The sequence below is a fragment of the Pempheris klunzingeri genome, chromosome 10 (assembly GCF_042242105.1).
Source record: "Pempheris klunzingeri isolate RE-2024b chromosome 10, fPemKlu1.hap1, whole genome shotgun sequence".
Taxonomy (NCBI): Eukaryota; Metazoa; Chordata; class Actinopteri; order Acropomatiformes; family Pempheridae; genus Pempheris; species Pempheris klunzingeri.
The window spans coordinates 7,212,094-7,230,659 of NC_092021.1; the positions used below are offsets into that span (position 1 = coordinate 7,212,094).

The 18,566-nt window shown below is 41.1% G+C and overlaps 2 protein-coding genes across 3 annotated transcripts in view; both read right to left on the reverse strand.

Moving 5' to 3' along the window:
• Positions 1–18,566, reverse strand: part of glsb (glutaminase b) — a 161,164-nt gene that overhangs the window by 8,242 nt on the left and 134,356 nt on the right. The gene's annotated exons all lie outside the window — the stretch shown is intronic.
• Positions 394–17,342, reverse strand: LOC139208212 (solute carrier family 35 member F5-like). 2 transcript variants are annotated; one of them, XM_070837818.1, is made up of 16 exons: positions 17,210–17,342; positions 16,562–16,673; positions 15,595–15,736; positions 14,511–14,660; positions 14,000–14,062; positions 13,746–13,827; positions 11,828–12,018; positions 7,837–7,918; positions 7,543–7,630; positions 6,340–6,404; positions 6,134–6,238; positions 5,375–5,534; positions 5,092–5,182; positions 4,649–4,803; positions 2,822–2,922; positions 394–1,129 (listed from the first exon to the last, which is right to left on the reverse strand). In XM_070837818.1, exons 3-15 carry the CDS (start codon positions 15,727–15,729, stop codon positions 2,841–2,843), a joined length of 1,449 nt encoding a protein of 482 aa, XP_070693919.1. In that variant the 5' UTR covers positions 15,730–15,736; positions 16,562–16,673; positions 17,210–17,342; the 3' UTR covers positions 394–1,129; positions 2,822–2,840. The 2 variants fall into 2 exon arrangements, with proteins under 2 accessions (XP_070693919.1, XP_070693918.1); XM_070837817.1 differs by having other exon boundaries at positions 11,828–12,021.

Here is an 18,566-nt window from a genome sequence, read left to right on the forward strand (position 1 = left end):
AAATGATACACAACCCCATGACGGGAATCTGTAGTGGTTATCTGAACTTCACGAACAAAACATCAACATGTGTCACTGTGTACAGTATTTACACCCATTTTGAAAAAGGATAATACAAGTAGAGGGCCATTATTGCAGGAATGCGTTCTGTAGCTTATAGTGGAGGGTTTACTGTCAGTTCATATTCAAGCACAAAGATTATGTCTCTATCACAGTTTGTCTTCATGATCCAGGGCTGTCGGAGGGACAGCGGGGAACAAGGAAGCTCCTGATGCATAGACGCATGGGATGCCTTCTTGTTCAGCCGTAGTGTGATATCCTTTTTCTTCATGTACAAACTTACAAGGGGTCTCGTGAAAGGAAAATTAATCCAAGAGGAGAAAAAAAACAAAAAAAAAACAAGGGATATTTTTGGCTGGGCAATGTAAAATGCTGAATCCTCTCAGGGCCCTGTTAGTATCACCTGGAGGTCTAAAGGAAGTGGAAAATATCTCCCAACGCACGCAGATGGACTCATCATATGAAATGTGTCATATGGCTGATTTGAAAGGCACGGGACCATGCCCAGAGAAATCCACGTGACGGCGAAAAATGACTGAGATGACAGTCAGGTGGCGCCACCCTCTACGGATCAGGTGTTGGAATTAGTGCAGTGTAAAAAAAACGAGGAGGGGATGTGTGCGACTGGAAAAGCAGACTTGCTCCATCAAAGGCAGCCAAATCAAAGACAAACGTTTCACCAACATGATGGACAGATTGTCATTTGTGAAAAAGCTCCCTCACACACACACACACACACACAAACAAGCAGCAAGGCTTCAGAAGGCCTAAAAAGAAAATTAACAATGATTTGAATTCATCGATTTCAGATTCTTCTGATCGGGTTCAACCTGTACCGTTTCATTTCATTAATGTCCAGCACCTTTCTTTTTTTTACACTGAAAACATAAAAAAAAAATAATATCTCAGTCTGTGATCGCTGAAATGTGAAAATAAAACTGAACTTGTAGAAATGGATGCGTCATCTCAACACTGTAGAAAATAAATAGATTTTACAGGAGGCACTGGGGTCGTTCAATGTCTCTGAAAGCTTCCAGATTGTCTGCTCAGCAAGATCCACATTCGCCACCTTGGGAGACAAATTAAAAACAAGTTGAGAAAATGGAGTGTGACAAAAACCGACATGACATGTATGGCAACACACTTCTAAGTTGTTCTTGGATACTGTCTTAGAATTCCCCTACTGGAATTCTTCTGGCAGTGTAGAGAGGTCTTTGAGACAGAATAATATAATATAATCTAATATAATTTACTTGTACTTACTTAATGGCCCTGTCCATTCATTTAAGTCATTTTCTGAATAAAAATGCCAAACCTTTGCACATTCCACCTTCTCCATTGTGAAGCTTTTCCCTTTTTAATATCATTAGTTGAATATTTCTTTGGTTTTGAGCTTGCTATGGGCATTTTTAGTATTTTTTACTGTATAGATTAAACAGTCAAAAGGTTAAACAATAATGAAATAATCATCTGTTGCAGTCTCAGTTCTATGCAAATGGACACACAGACGTGCAAACACATACACTGGCTCCTTCATTCGCTCACTTATTAGACACTACACATCCAGCAGACAGGCTTAAGTCTGCTAAATTACACCGTTTTCATCCCCAACTCACGTCTTTATTAGAAACCACCTGCTGAGTTCAAAATACCTCTCTGCCCTGCTGGCAATTACTTTAGGAGGGCAGATGAGAAAAGCTCGACTAAAGCTATGAATAGTGAAAAGGCGGGACACTAGATTGAGATGCAGACTCTGTGGAGTGGGTGGCCAACAATATTTATGTGATGATCTGGCTCTCTTCCTCAAACAGTGACGCCCTCAGGCAAATATTCGACAGATGTTCAAAGAGCAACAAAGAACTGAATGAAAGCAGGGAGGAGATCGTAGATATACTGAGCCTAATCAACTATTGCAAAATCCTCATGTTTACGGTGCAATTGTACCGAGCTGTTAGCATTATTATCATAGCTGCATCAATTCCTATTGGGGCAGAAATACAAGCTGAAAGCAAAGCATCGATATACTGTACTGTCCCTTTCTTCAATTGTTGTGGTGAATGTGTTGGCAAATTAAGACATGAAGCAAAAAATTTGCATTCAGTTGGAGTTCCGTTTCTGGTCACCTGACCAATGTACTTTACCTCTAATATTCCCTCTCCTTTTAGCTCTGTTTTGGTCTACACCGACCCCTGAGGACAGTAGCTGGCTCTTAAGCTGCAGGAGACTACACTGTACTGTATTTAGTTGCTGGGTAGGTTGTGCACTGTTGGTTTTTAGAGCTCTTTCACTGTAAACAGCTGCCCATCGCTGCCGGACACAAGGCTTCCACTTTTATTTAGAAAGTGAAAAGGGTCAGTAGTTTATCCTCTGTTTACATTATAAAAAATGTTGGTGCAGCTTTAAAATCATCAGCGGCACTGGTTTTAACAAAATAATATCCCATTTTTAGATTAGAAGCTGCTCCTCTGAAATTTTTTCACTTTGAACGTGTCAGAAACAGAGATGGAAATGAGCTAGTTGGAACTTGTACAATAATACAATTATAAAAAATTCGAAACATTTTTTGCTTGGGATTTCAAACAGCCCAGCTGCTTCATGTATTTTCACACACACACACACACGCGCACGCACACGCACACACACGCACACACACACACGCACGCACGCACGCACGCACGCACGCACGCACGCACGCACATAAACCAACAGACCAGTCAACAACACACAGGTCAAAGGCAGGAGGGGTTGAGTGATCTTTTACTTTGTGTTTGACTGTTGGATCACGAACAGAAGCTTCCTTCGTTAGGGGAGACGGTGTGTAGGGGGATAAGGCTTTCACACTGCTCGCTGTCTTCTGGCAGTCTGTGGGCGGAGGTGTCAATCATCATCACAGTCATCATCTTGGCAAACATCATCATTATAATCATCACTCGCCAAATGGGAACAAGCATTCACAGAAGAATGGAGAGCACAACCGCCTCGGAGAGGGTAGTCAGTCGAGCGTGTACATCTGATTACAAACTTAACTTAGCGAGGCTGTGAGCCACAACTGGAGCCTGCTGTCCTTGTGAGAATGATGGAGGAGAAACGACTTTGTGCGTGTCGGAGTGAAGGTCACTTCATTTAATAGGTCGCACATCACTATACAATGAAACAACTCAAAACTTTTTAAAAGACTTGACTGAACACATTTTGTCACAAACTTGCATCTTGTGCAGGCCGGTCCCAGAAATATACATATGTGTGTGTGTGTGTGTAAATGTGTGTCTACGGGAGTAACTTCCATTTGCTTTAACAAATCAAACTCATGGAAGCAGTGTTTTCACCCATTAGGCATGCGTGTCTGTTTACACAGTTTTGAAGTTGCGTCAGAAATTCCATGGTAACCACATTTTACGCTCTTGAGACAGTCTGTTGGAAAATCACTGTACGTAAATAACGGCGCAATGTGACTCACAACCCATCTGGAGAAAGAGAGACACGTGAAAATTGTCTGTTGTGATGAGTCTAATGAGACAGATTTCCCTCCGAAGAGAGTGGTTATATTCTGGGGAGTTGAGTTTGCTTTTACGGACTGGTATCATATCAGGCCACTAATAATCAGGCATTTTATGAAAATCAAACTGTAGAGACTTAAAACTTGCTCATGACAGAGCCTCCTTTAGAGAGCACAAGCTACACTGTCACCACCTTGTGATGAGGTTGCAAGCAGGGAGTCAAAACACACCTTTGTTGGTGTGTTAGTACATTCAAACAATCCAAATGCAACTTAATAAAAAGACATGAATGTAACATTTCCATTTTCTTCCAACTTGGGATGCTTGTCACAGCTAAACTCAATCACGGAGATCCATTCTGAGACGACTCAAAGACAAGAGACACTTTACTCTGGCCTCACTGTGAGAGTACAACCACTGCTCATGTCCATTGGCCTCACGTTAACTTCTCTCACGCTTTATGAAATCTAATTCACTTCTTTTATAAAGGTTATTCTAACTTGAGGGGAAAAATCTGTGAAAGTTCTGTTTCAGGAAAATATTCTGTTTCTGTGTGTCAGAGCACACAAACACATTTTGTTGGGTTTTTCTCTTTGATATGAACTCATACCAGCAGCTTTGCTGGGGACAAAAATCGCATTGCATTACCTTTTTAAAAAGGCATCCGTATTTTACTCACTCCTCATTTTCTCGGTTTGATTTCCTGACAATTTAGCGCGTAAATGCTTTTTGACAATAGAATCTCACATCTCAGTTGTTGGAGAGTTGTTGGCGCTTTTCAAAATAGTCCCTGCTTGCGTATGATCATCAAAGAGAATACAAGTGTTGAAGTGTTCTTTCTAAGTGATTACGTGCTGTAGCTCAATGAAGTGTGAAGTCTCTGCAGGAGTTTTTCATATACTGACAACAATGGCTGCTTGAAAGCCAAGAAATCAATCTATGAACTATATGTGTGCTTGAAAAATGACAAAAACAAATTAAATATGATTAATGCAATCAGTTGTTTAGTAAGGATCTGAGCTGAGGACCATAATTATGGCTGCTCCATAACAGCCTCTAACAGCCTCCATAATATCAAACAGTGTACCTACCTCTGGATGCGATGCTTCCTGCAAATGAAGACGTATACTCTCCTCAGCCCCACCAGGACAGGGTCCCAATTGTTGTAGTGACATAAAAGCGTGGCGATGAAGAAGGAGAGGAAGACGGGGACCGCTCCGGCAAAAAACAGCCATGAGAAACGTACCTATCCACACACAAAAGGAAATTACGAGTTCAGTCATTACTGGAGATTAATTCATAAACATGCTCAAATTTGACAAATCCATTAACCCCCAATTTAATATAAATTAAATTTATTAATATTTTCAGATAAAGTCTGAAAGAAATGCAAATTGCTCCCCACATTAGCCAGACTTTTCATTTTGCAATCTGCTCCGACCCACTCTCTTCAAACTTGTGTCCTGCCGATGCCAAACAAACATTATTTTAAATCTTACTACAAACTGTTAAGTACCTGAGGTGGTAAACTTACCTTCTGCATGCAGATATCTGCCATTATAGAGAGTGGGATGGTGAGGCTCAATGCCAGAGTCCCGATTAGAGATGATGTGAGGAAACAGCCCCTGTGGAGAGAGAGCAGTCAATCACATCCTTAAAACGTTACTGAAACACTATATATCCTTAGTTCAGTGACAGTGAGTTACAGCATAGAAAAACTACTCAACTAAACATGTCAAAATGCTCCAATACAAAATGGACACTGATGATTTGGTGCCAGAATTGTAACCTCAATAAATAATGGGTGAGGTGCTTACCAGAGCCAGAGGAACTCTGAGAGAACGGTTCCGATGAGGCCATTAATGAGGATGTACGTCCACACCAGCTGGCTGGGAAGCTCAAAGGCCTCGAAGCCTGTGTAGTGGAGCAGGAGGAAGCCAGGCCACAGCAGCAGCAGGTTGAACAGACCCACAAACCCTGAGAGAGGCACAGAAAACACTCTAGATCAGGCAGCTCGAAAAACACCTTCTGTCAGCCACAGTGGCAACAACTTCATGGGATAAAAATTGTTACATTCTGCAGGGTGGGGTTGGTGGGTTTCTGGTTTTGCTGGTCCGGTCCAGTGTGCAAGTATTTCTCATTTGTCATTACGAGACATTTGTTTGTTTATTTAATTTTCTATTTCTTTAACTATTTCTGTCCCCTTCAGCTGCAGTAACAGCAAACTTTCCCCACTGAGGGATCAATAAATGTTATCTTATCTTATCTTATCTTAACCTGTGCCAACAGCGCTAAATCCAAGATGTACTGCATTACTAATGAGTAGCGTGACAATGTGATTAGTATAACATTCTGTTTGTTTAGAGGGCAAAAAAAAAAAGTTACAGGCCAACAGACCGAGGCCATCACCAGCAAGATCAAGTTTCAGTAGACCAATCAAAAGATGTACCTTTTACTAGAAAGTTCATTTGGGGGGTGAAGAGGTGAGATACAGCAGATAAGAACAATAATAATAATAACAACAAGCCTAAGGTCAACTTAAAAAGACCAGCTGGATAGACTGAGCATTCACTTACCAAAGAACATGGGAATGTCAAGCTTATCCTCCCGATCCACTCGTCTCTTGATCATTACAATGTAGACAGCGTACAGCATCGCCCCCGCCAGTGACCACAAAGAACCTTCATTTGGAAAGACGGTTTCGAGCAATATTAATTCAACGCTGTTAGGCGAGAGAGTGATGCGTGAGTGAGTGACAGATACTCGCTGTGTCCATGGTTACCTGTGACGCCCTTCTCATCAGGGTTGTCCATGCTGGAGAAACTCACAAGGGCAACACCTCCCATGCTAAAAAAGAGAGATACTACATGAACTGACCGACTCACAGATAAACAGGACTATTTCAAGACTTGCATTTAATACGAGATCATTATATATATATATATATATATATATATATATATATATATATATATATATATATATATATATATATATAAAATGTGTAAAGAGCCCTACAGTGGTCATATATTCCACTTCAGTATCCCTAAAAGAAAATGACCCAAATTGGACAATTCTGCACACGTTTCTGCAGAATTGTAACTGGAGGTGTCCTTTATGGAGAAATGTAAGGGTGGGGAGGTCAGGCTGCTGGACATGTGACCAGCATGTAATCAGTTCACTTTGACCAAAGTTTGGCTAAAACTAGCATTTAATATAACATTATCATTTAAAGACAAAAATAAATAGAAATAGGAGGCATGAAAACTATTTAATATGTATCAGGGATGCCACATTAGGCCAAGGGTCAGGGTGTGCTTTTAAATTTGATATATTGGGTTTTGTATTTCTTTGGAGGTTAGGACAGGGCACAGCAAAAACAAATAACAAGTTATCCTGGGGGCCATAAAATATTCACAAAAGATTTTCCTAAAATCTGACCAGTAACTGTCGAGATGTTTTGTTCTGAACCAGCCACAAATAGGCTCAGGATAAAAGAATATTTACACCTCCTCCAGTGAAGACGGCATGACTTGATTTTGATTTGAGTCTATCATAAATCAGAGTGGCTTTTTGTGTTTACACTGCCTGGCTGCTTATCATTGGCTACTTTAGGAGAAAATTACAACGTCTGGATCAGGCTCAGATTCTCTGTATTCTCTGTATGATAAGTTTAATACACAGCTAACAATACTTAGCTAAAGGACTGGATTTAATGGACCCACGTGTGAGCCAGAGGAGAAAACAAAGGAGGAGGAATTAACTACACTGGCTGCGTTCATCATAACCAAAGTGTGTGTCACCAAGATATTCAGAGTGGATGGATGGCATTTTTGAGAACAGAAAAAAAATGACGTAAAGTATGGAGACGCATTAAGCTGCCACAAATGACAATAAAACAATAAATCCACTCATGCAAATACATGCTGATCACAGAAAGCTCCCAACATTAACTCAACTGCCAACACTTTCACTCAGCCCTTACCTCAGAGCCACAGCTAACAGTTTGGACAAGGTGAAACGGTCGCTGCTGTTGCTGGGAAATATGGCTGCTAAGATGAGTGTAAACAGGCCTGAAGACAACAGGACAACAGTGGCATCAGACAGCTGACGGAGCAGTGGGCAAAAAGCAGTGAGCATATTTAGGTTCAACTAAATAATTAGCTTAGGTTAAATAATCACACGTTGGCTCATTCTCTCATTCTTCTCAACCACATTAGGCACAATAGCCTTTACATTTCACATGTTGTCATGAACTTTAGCAGGAAGAGAAAGTCACCTGAGGTGGATGACAGAATGTTGACGATGGCGACCTGTGTGTCGGACAGGGCTTCCTGATAGGACAGGTTGGCCAGAAACCACTGAAAGACAAATAGAGGCAGCAATGTGACATTTTCTACCAGGATAGAAACACCTTTACAGAGCAACAGCCCTGTGGTAAATACCTCCTAACTTACCTTAGGAGAGGGATGCAAACGGGGGAAATAAAAAGTGAGAACATTGCGTGGATAGGGAAAACAAGGCACAACTAGGAGGGTCCTGGGTTTTGCCCTACTGGAAGGAAATTTTACCATTAAATGTGTGAGTCTGACCATTTTGCTTTGTCTCTAGGGCCTAAGTTGATGTTCACCTCAGGGCTAACCTTCCTCACCTTACCCAGCAGCTGGGAAGCTAGACACGGGAACTGTCTTGGGTCCTTAAAGAGCTGCAGCATTTATTCAGAGACAAACTGCTCCTACTACTATCCAGCTTAACTGTTAACTTCTTCTCTGCTCCATCACCTACACCTGTTTGCTCTGAGCCACTGTCACTCTCTCTCCACCACACACTTGCTGCTCTTGCACTGCGCACTGATCTGTTCCTTTAAGGAGCCCCGCTGCTAGCACACAATGCCTACCATGGAACATGCAGCGCTGACAGCTCTGACTGTGGAACCTAACGATTATGCGAAATGCTTGAGGTCTGCTCAAATACTCAGGCCATTATGGAATAACTGTGACAAGCCTAGACCTGACCAACCCATGTTGAAAGAGGACCAAGATGGCTATTGCTGTCTAATAATAGGTCAAGCAGTTGCTGCCAGAACTGCACAAACAATTCATAACTTTTGAGGGTGGATTAAATAACTTAAACCTCTTACGATTCAATAACTGCACAGAGCCTCAAAAATCAGAATGCAAAACATCTCTGACACAGTAGCAGAAAAAAATTAACATGGTTTTTATTTCTCGGTTGTTAGATCGTATTATAATGTAAAGTTTGATATCAATAACTTATAGTGTAGAAAGTCATGACAAGATAACATCCTTAAAATCAAGAGGAAAGCTGAAAGTGTTCTCGCTCGTGAATCGTGACAATGCAATAACCGCTTCTCTATTCTTTTCAAACCTTTTGGAATAATTCCCAAACTCTTAAAAATGTATTGAAATGATCAAATTTAGTCCAAATACTCTCATTTAATATTTCTCCATAAGTTCTTCATCAAGCTCAGAGAGGATGAGTCACAAACGAAAAGCATTCACTTCCCTTGAAAGGCTTGTAAGGGTTCAATGTCTTTTCAGTTTTGAGGTTCATAAACCACACGTTATTCATGTGTATCGAAAGCCCTTTTTTTCAAAGTACCAGCAAAACACATTTGGTCAAGTGTGTGTGTGTTATGATGCTTAGGAGGAAGTGACTAGAGATGAGGAGAAGAGGTGCTGTACAGTTATGCTTTGATGAGCAGGCCCTCATGTAGTTTGCATCATCTACTAACTAGAACATGATGAAAGTGTGCGCTGTGAGCATGGTGGTGCGGAGACAGCAACATACTTCCAAACATTTGAAAATGTTTCAAGCACAGAAATGTATTGAACACCACTTGTTTTGGCCACAGGGGGGCAGCAGAAAACAGTTGATATCGTGAGCTTGTTTATTTACACATCCAGATATTATGTGGCAAGATTATCATTCATTTGGAGTCTTTGCAGCTAAATGTTGTTCATCAGTTAATTATGTCTGTTTGCTGCTGAGCAGGTAGCGTACGGTGGGTTTTTAGTTTGTTTTTTTTCACTAAAAACATCTGCCTGAAATCATGCTGTCAGAGTAAATTAAAACCATTGCATTCCAGCAGCCAAACAAAGCCAAAGGTGATAATTCTCACTACGAGCAGCGCCTGTCACATTGTTTTCACATTGTCATGAAAATATCCATCATAGCCTCTTTAAGACTACACACAATGGGCTTTGGTGAGAAAAGCTTACTGTAATCAAAACTGCGATGTTAAACAGAGTAACTTGATTAAGTATTAATCCACATTTTTCATATTAACACTGTACTTGATTGTGTTAAGTTTAGGACTAAAGTAGTGACAAATCCACTGAAAAGATAATAACAGAGCAACTTTTTAAAGATTTCTCTTGATTTATCTGAGGGCTGCTGCCAGTCAAATGTTCTACAAACTATGAAATATTTCTTCCTTTGATAACATTTTCAAAAAAGGCCCTTTTAAATTGCTGATACTTTTTTTCAAAGCAGATATTCACTCATCCATCTAAAGCACGGGTGCATGGGGAATTATCACCTCAGTCTTCAGTCGAACGTTTCAAGTGTCAAGAATATTTGAAACGTATCTTACAACATGATCTTAAACAGATAACGTTCCACCCATTCTGTGTGCGCAGGTGGAGGCCAATTATTCTCCTAGGAGTGGGTGTGTCTCTGTGACACGAGTACAGTCTGTCACATTACAGTCCACACCTCAGAAAAAGGAAAAAGAAAAACAGAAACTGTGATGCAATCTAATCTTAGGAAATACTTGTATCTTGAGTGCACCATTAATAATCCATTTGATCCCAAAGTTCCTTAAAGTGTGATTTGGAATCTCAGCATTCAATCCACTGGTGGAAGTTTGTGTATTAAATATCAATTACACTTCTTTTCTATTAAGAATTATCACCTCTCTGGCAGTCATCTTTTCACCGCCCAGGAACCTGAACGATGGGTGACCTCTAATATTTCTCCTTAAGCAGCTCTTAAACTCACTTATTCTCTATTTTAATGAGTGTGATGTCTTACCAACACAGGCTAACCCACAACGGCATTTGATCATGTCAATTACACGAGAAGTGGAACATTTGATAACATCACTGATAATGCGTTTCTCCAGTATGAGGATGAGTAGTTACACTCCACCATATTGTTACATTGAATGTGTCATCCGCATTTGTTGCGGCCATTTGGAGCTCTTTCTCAGTGAATTTACAGTAGCGCGTACAAGGCCATCTCTGGGATTGGGTCGCCTTTGATGGACAATTAACGGCCGTTCTTTCAAATCCATGGACATCACCGTGTCTGAAAATGTATCATCATCGGACGCAGCAATGACCATGGATTTGAAAGAACCAATCAGTGAAAGTCTATTGAAGCCTCAGAGATAACTTTGTACACGCTGATGTAAATTCAGTGAACGCAGGCCTTGTTAAAACCTCTTCAAAATGGATGCAACAAATGCCGAGATGTGTTTTTAATGTACAATACGGTCGACTATAACTACTTCACTAATCCTCATACGCATGTAGTATTTCATAAGATTGCACAACTTATATACAATAATTAGAGATTTAAACAATTACGTAACAATAAAGAATGTGTTTAAGTGTCTCGCTTGTGATGGTTTTTCTTTTTTTCTGATGTGTGAACTGTAATGTGATAGACTGTACTCATGTCAGTCAATTATCATATTAAGGAAGAACTATTATATTGCTTGACGAACACTTGCGTGGCATGAGCCCTCAAATGAATAGAAATCCTTTAAGAAGTTGCTCTATATTTTTACAACTTGAACAATTATCTTTTCAGTGGATTTGTCACTATAGTCCTAAACTTTACACAATCAAGTACACGTTCAGTGTTAATATGAAAAATGTGGATTAATACTGGTTTAAAGGTACAGTGTTTGAGATTGTTGTAAGAATTGTTTAAAATGTGACAGAGGTCGTGGGGGACCTTACGGTAAAACAGCTTTTCAAGGCTAAATTGATGTACCTATCCAAGAGTCTGTTGTACATACATCACTAAAAATTACTTTTGCATTAGGTAATAACATGTCGGATTTCTGTCTCCCAAAAGATTGCTGTTTTTGAGGCATTGGCCTGAAGCTATCTTCTACTACTTCCGCCTTAAGCTAAAATCATTTCTCATGTATAGTGCAGCAACAAAATCCATCATGTCTCTAATTTGGTACCGCAATATGAAATCAAAAACTGACATTGCAGCTGACTTTTACTGACCACAAAGCAGAAGAAGAAGCTGATTTTGGCCACATCAGTGATGGTTAGCTTGCCCACTGTGCGCAGCATGGCCTCGTGGTCCTTGGCAGCTGGGTAGGACATGCGGGACAGTTTGGCCTCCAGGGCCTGAGTGGAGGGCAGCTGGCGCACCTCCATGATGTTGCTAAAACGCACCCGCTGCTTTTTGGAAGCTGTCGGGAGGGACAAATGGAGAGATGGAGGCAGGGAAAAACAGATTTCAGTTAAACGGCCAAACACAAAAAGCGGAATGTAATTTTGAAACTCAAACACACACAAAATATCACACTAATGCATTATTGGGTTGAATACAAGCTGTGTCATTTTAAACACAGGCGCCAAACCTATGTATGAGTCAGCTGGGGGCCTGGAGCAGGTGATAACACACCACAGACCAGAAAGTCACATGGATGGATCTCTGGCAGATTGTGTTTACTAAAAATTACTGCACTGCATCACCTTCGTGATTGATTCAGGCAGTGTATGACGTTTTTTCTACTCCAGCGAACCACCTCAGCTGAGGCAAAGATCCTTAACTGCCGAACGTGTCCAGCAAGAGGGATGTTGGAGCACATAATGAGCTCCAGTCCAAAAGCACTCAGCCGTGGCCGATGCACCTGGTTGCATCGCCAGGTGCTGGTACTCATCGCAGAAGTCATCAGCAAGGGAATCAGCAGCCACAGCCGAGCACACACCACCACCCGCGAAACTGCCTTTGTCAAGGCAGGACGCATAAAGACATAAAAAGACAGCAGGGATCCCGGCAACAACCTAGGACCAGCAGTTATTGGAGGACCTGGTGAAACAGCTGAGATCCCCCTGTCACTTCGTCAGCACCGCTCTGAGGCCAGATGTCCTCAGACAGCAGCAAAAACACCATCATCATGGAGCTGACAGCACCGTGTGAAGACCCAACACAGTAGGCTGTAGAGGATTCACTCACTCCTTAAGTCCACTCGGCATCACAGGAGCACAACCACCAAGACCAAAGTAAATGGTAAATGGAGTCTTTTCATCCACTTTTAGCACTTATACACTACATTCACCCATTCACACATCATTCATACAGGGGGAATTTAAGCAGGAGGACACTTTTCCATTCTATTCATAGCTTCAGGAGCAAGTAAGTTGGCGTCTTGCTGAAGGCATTTGGTATTGAACCTCCAGTCTTCCAATTGATGGATGCCTTGCTCTACCTCTGAGCCATAGACGCCCAGTTTTTTTCACACTGTGGAAGCCTGGAGGTGGCCCTGGGTCTAGACAGCAGGTCCATGGGGACAAGCAAGCGCAGCCTGAACACAAGCTGTGGCCTGATCGACCACGGCTGGACTGCCTGGGCAAGGGTGCCTGATGTCAAACGACCCAAAACACAGAATGACCCCGCGTTACATCACTGATGATGGTTCAGGTGCATCAAAAATAACATCTTTAAGAGGAAGTGACTGCATCACTAAAGCGTACAGAATAATCCCTTTTCCACTCCTCTGTGAAATACAGCCACAGCAGGGAAGAGCATCCATTAGTTCATCATTTTGTTCTTCGTATGAAAGTACAAGAAAGACGAGAGGAATAAAAGATCTGAGTCAGAGGGTTGTGTAAAAAAATCTAAATCAAATGTTAAATATTGTATTTCTTTCACATTGGCACTAAACAAAGATTTGATTTGTTCTCACAACTCACCGCTGCCCTCTGTTGTCCAAAAGTTGTTTTTCTTTACTGAGACCTAATCGATCACCTTATTAATCACATATCAGTCAAAACTTGAGACCTTAAGCTGACTCCTGTGGTCTTAGTAAAAGCAGAGGGGGATACACTGTTGAAACAAGACTATAAATATGCCTCGTGTTATTTTTTTCAAAACACAGACACAAAAGACACAACAACACAACTATGTACTCACAAGATTCACATTCTCCAATTAAACAATTTGAATGCTCAGCGGGAATGTCCTGGAACTTCACTGGAACGTACAGTGGCTCACTCTGCACAGGAGGGAAAGAGAGGGTCAGATATTTGTAGTTGTTGATGTTACGAGTTGTGCACTGATGGTAAACCAACCCCAAAGTTTCATTTTGTACTGAATTCTGTAATGTTGTCACGACTGGGCCACTAAGTTGCTGTTAAGAGTCATTATTTTCTCTGCAACTTACGTACCAAACAGTTGTTCACAGTGGTGTCAGTGATGCAGGGTGCGAAGTAGGCCTCGGCATCTGCAAACTGCAACAAGATGCAAATGAAACCATCAACTTACGGACCAACACCAAGAATTCTGATACTGATTTTCTGCTGCTGTGACCGAAGAGGAAAGCTTCACTCTTTTTACAACCTGTAACCCTGTTGATTGCAATCATTTACGAATGTGAAGAACACACATAAATGATTAACCGTTCTGGCGCAGCTTCTAACTGAGCTTGGGCGCAAGCGTAACTGTGTGGGGGGGTGAAAAGATCACAATCCATGATTTCTATGAGGTATTCCGCAACTTTCTGCTTCTGCTGCGGATGCGGCCTTACAACTTTAAGTCAATTAACCTGATACAGTAGAGGGCATGGTTTATGATTCTGTATCACTGAGGTCATGAAATCCTCACGCATTTGGGAAAAAAAAAACAAAAACGTTTGAACATATCGCCCCCATGTGGTGAGAGTGAGCGGTAACTACTTACAAACGCAGAATGCTGGCGTTTCAGAGTACCAGTGCACTGCTGCCTCCAGGGCCGCCACAGCAGGAAACCCAGCAAATAGAGTACGAACATGGAGGTCTTTGTGAATGTGCTGAAGAAGGGTTTGTTGTACTCCTGTCGCTTGAAAATGTACTGCAGGAAGAATCGACAGCAGGAAGCAGTTAGGATGACAGCTTTTACTGGTTAACTAGCACGTGTCGCAGGCTGGAGAGAGTCTACGCTTTTGTTTTCAAGCACCAAGTTTGGTTTCATAGGTCTGTGCTCTCAATACACACTCCTGTTTATTTTCTGTTGCATTTCAAGTTTGTCAAGTTAAACACAGTTCTTCCTGAGAGGAGAGTAAACAAGTGTATTTACTCAACATAATATAACATCACATTCCACTACATTTCAGAGGCAATCAATGTACTTTTTATAGCAGCACATGCATCCAGTGGCTGTAGCTACAGCTGGATCTTTGTTCAGTCATTCCTTTAGTTTATCTGACAGACATGTTTGCCTTTTTCTTGCCGTTTTGCATTTCTAACTACTTCTACATCCTCACCCAGTAAAGGTGCCACCACAACAAGAAATCAACTGGCATCTATATTAGATGTTTCAGTTTGATACCGTTAATGGTCAATAGTTTTAATTATGCAACACTGCATGAAGCAATAGGAGGACCAACAATGTTTAATACTTAAACATTAACACATTAATAATCTAACACTCCAGAGATGATCAGCTGTACTATACTATATACTAATATTAGGTTGACATAATTTTCACATTTAATAGAGCAGCAGTACTGATATTTGCTGGTTAAGAATTTGGGTACTTTATTGATGACTTGTTGGGAGAGCGAGAGTGAAAGCCCTGAAGGTTGTGTATATGTTGGGGCAGAACCCTATAAACCACAAAAACATATCAAGTTCACACCACTATCTGCTGATCCCACAATGCACTCTGGCTACAGAGTACATCCACGCCCCCTCTTCTCATTTCATTACAGTTGTGTCATCTCGCACTGTAACCCACCTTGCAGCAGCAGGTGTGGAAAACTGAGTGACTGTGATGACGTCCTTACCGACGTTAGCTCAGAGGAGGCTACCCAGATGACGTCGACCAGCAGGAGTATCACAACCCCCAGGGCCATCCGCCTCCGCTGGGCTGCAGAGCTACCCTGAGAGCTCATCCGGTTCATGATGAACACCCACTCCATCGGGTCACTGAGAAGATGGAGGGAACACGAGCATTTTGAAGTATAGAGATAGGGAAGATATTAGACAAGATATTCAGAAACTGGCTCACTTCTGAACACAGCATTTCGTTTTCTATGAATATGACAAAAGAGAAAGTAGAACAATATCACAGTCAGTAAGCGCTGTGTCTTATACCCTACTCAAAATGCAGAAATCATACAAATATTGTGCAATCCAATTATGGCAGTATATTTAAAGTGGAATTTGAGCTGAAACAGTTACTTGTGTACTCAACTAGTCACTGACAGAAAATCAACGTTTATTCTTAAATCATTTTAAGTCATTTATCAAGCACAGATAAGAAACAATTGTGCCAGACTCTCAAATATGAGAATCTACTGCATTTCTTTGTTTTGCAACTCACTGCAACTGACGGTCTTAGTCTGACAGCAAAGACTATGTGAAGGTGTCACCTTGGGCTCTGAGGAATAGTGATGGGCTACTTCTCTCTACCTTCAACTATCCTGCAGTCTAAAGAAGGTATTTAATCAACTGATCGAATACAGAAAATAATAGATGCAGCCCTGTTTGAAATAACATCTGCACAGTCTCTCTGATCATGTAGGACTTTGACAGTGAACACAACGACAAGCCAGCGTACATCTGTGTGACTGTTTGCTGCCACAGAAGTTTCTACGCTGCCTTTAGGCAAAAAGAAAATCCTGCAGGCAACAGTTGTAATACATAAGTAAAAGTTAGAGTATCTTTGGGGCAACAGCAAAGTATAACTTGAAAATCCTGGCAGAGCTGAGAGGAACTTTCACATAAGTTTTCTTACAATCCAATACACACCTGTTTACCAGCTAAATGCACACTCTGAAATGTCCCCTCCAGGTGCACGATCACATTCACAGTGCAGCGGAGTGAGTCCACAACAACCAGGGGGGTCACCGTTAACAGCAACCTGACACAGAAGGGCAGCAGAAGCACGTATTAAAGACAAATATGTTTCCATCTCCACATTCCTGATTGCTAAATAACAGCATGGGAATGAGCTAACGTTAAGTGCCAGCTAGCTAAAATGTCAGGTAAACAACCTACTGTATCATAAAGCTGCACTGCGCGTAGCTAACGTTGACATATAAAGAGTGCGCTTAGTAAACAGTCTGGTTTCCATTTGTACATGTGTAGCTTCTCGTGCTCATAACGAAACCGCTACTGTAAACCCTGAAAGCAACCTTAGCGACACAGCTTTGAGGCTAGCTGTTATAGCAGCAAATGCACCCACACAGACTGGAGGTTAACAGTCCACGCTAGCAATGTTTCATTGAGACGTCAGCGCTAGTTCACTGACAGGAGGGTTCAGGGTTCAAGTCCAGCTAATTTGTGTAGTTATGGTTGGCAAATAGCATCGCTGTGCTACGTTTACCTGCTAACGTTACGCGCGAGCAAGCTTTCTTCATTAAGTGACCAAATGCTTAAATAAAGTCGTCTTTTTACCTGAAAGCGAGAGGAGGTCATTTAGTTTGCGCCGCTGTTTACTTGTCCTCCCGTATGCTGCTGAAATATCGACAAAAGCACAGTTTTTACGATAAAATTATTGACAGCCCAATGGTTGTAAACACTAGCACACCCTCCCCTCTTCTTCTTCTTATCAGGTGACATCACTTATGTGGTGAAGTGACTTCTGGGATATGAAGTCTTAGCGCCGTGGCACGCCAATCAAACACTCTGCATCAAACAACATGTCAAGTCGTCTTTCCGTCATGAGTCCTAATTCATTTTCTCAAACCGAGTAGAACAGTCATCCATTGTAATGAGATATTTATTATATAAACTTATTGTGAGAAATTCTCAGTGAAACAAAGAAGAAAAGCAGGTTGCTGCCTTAAGCTGGATTTATCTTTCAAGCAAGGGCTTAACTTGCTTGTTAAGTTTTTCATCTGATTAGTTAGTCAACACAAGCACCACTGTAAAATGTGAAATTCCTCATTCTGCAGTAAAAGGGTTGTCAGGGTCAGTACTGCAGTAAAAGTGGTGGTGTGGTCCCTCCGGCTGATATATTATCACATTTGCCATCATCACATCCTTATTGCTGCAGATGGAACTGAATGACTTTAATGAATTAGGCCTGAAGAAATATGTTTTGTATGATTTGTTACTGTAAGCTATGAATTTAAGACTAATTAAAAGTCATTTCACACTTACTTCTTGTATTTATTCTCTTTATCTGTGCTGTAGGGTTATATGGGGGCAGGGGGATTTTTTATCTTCAGGCTATTTTATATTTGATCCTGATTTATTCTAAATTAAATCCCCTGTGTAGATGGTTTGTTGACTGCAACTGTCATTTTGTTGCACAACCCAGTGTTGTAAATTGATAAATATATGAACCTTGAACTTTGAGTTGCTACACATTTTTGAGGACATTTAAAGCTTTAAACGGGGGGACAAGGGTGAGAGGAGGAAATTAATTGTTCCTCCCTCATTTGTTTGGAGCAGGTGGCCAATTTTTGTTTTTTACATGTTGCACCTTTTAAGGGTGTCCAAATCACCACTGAGTATAATTTCTTTCCAATCTGTTGATTGTGTTGCACCAAACACAGACTATAAAGTGTTTCTTGAAATTACATTTAGCACTGTTGCACGTCCTTTGTATTTTAAACAGGTTTTGAAACCTATTGAAAAATGGTCAATCCAACAAGAGCCAAAACTAGCCCGTAGTAATTAGTTTTCACAATTTGAAAACGTTTGCTTTAGATTTATCTTATTAATTAACAAGATTAATTTTTGTGCTTACACTGGGTATCGTTATAGTTGATTAAGTATTCCACTTCCGGCATATATCTCTTTGAAA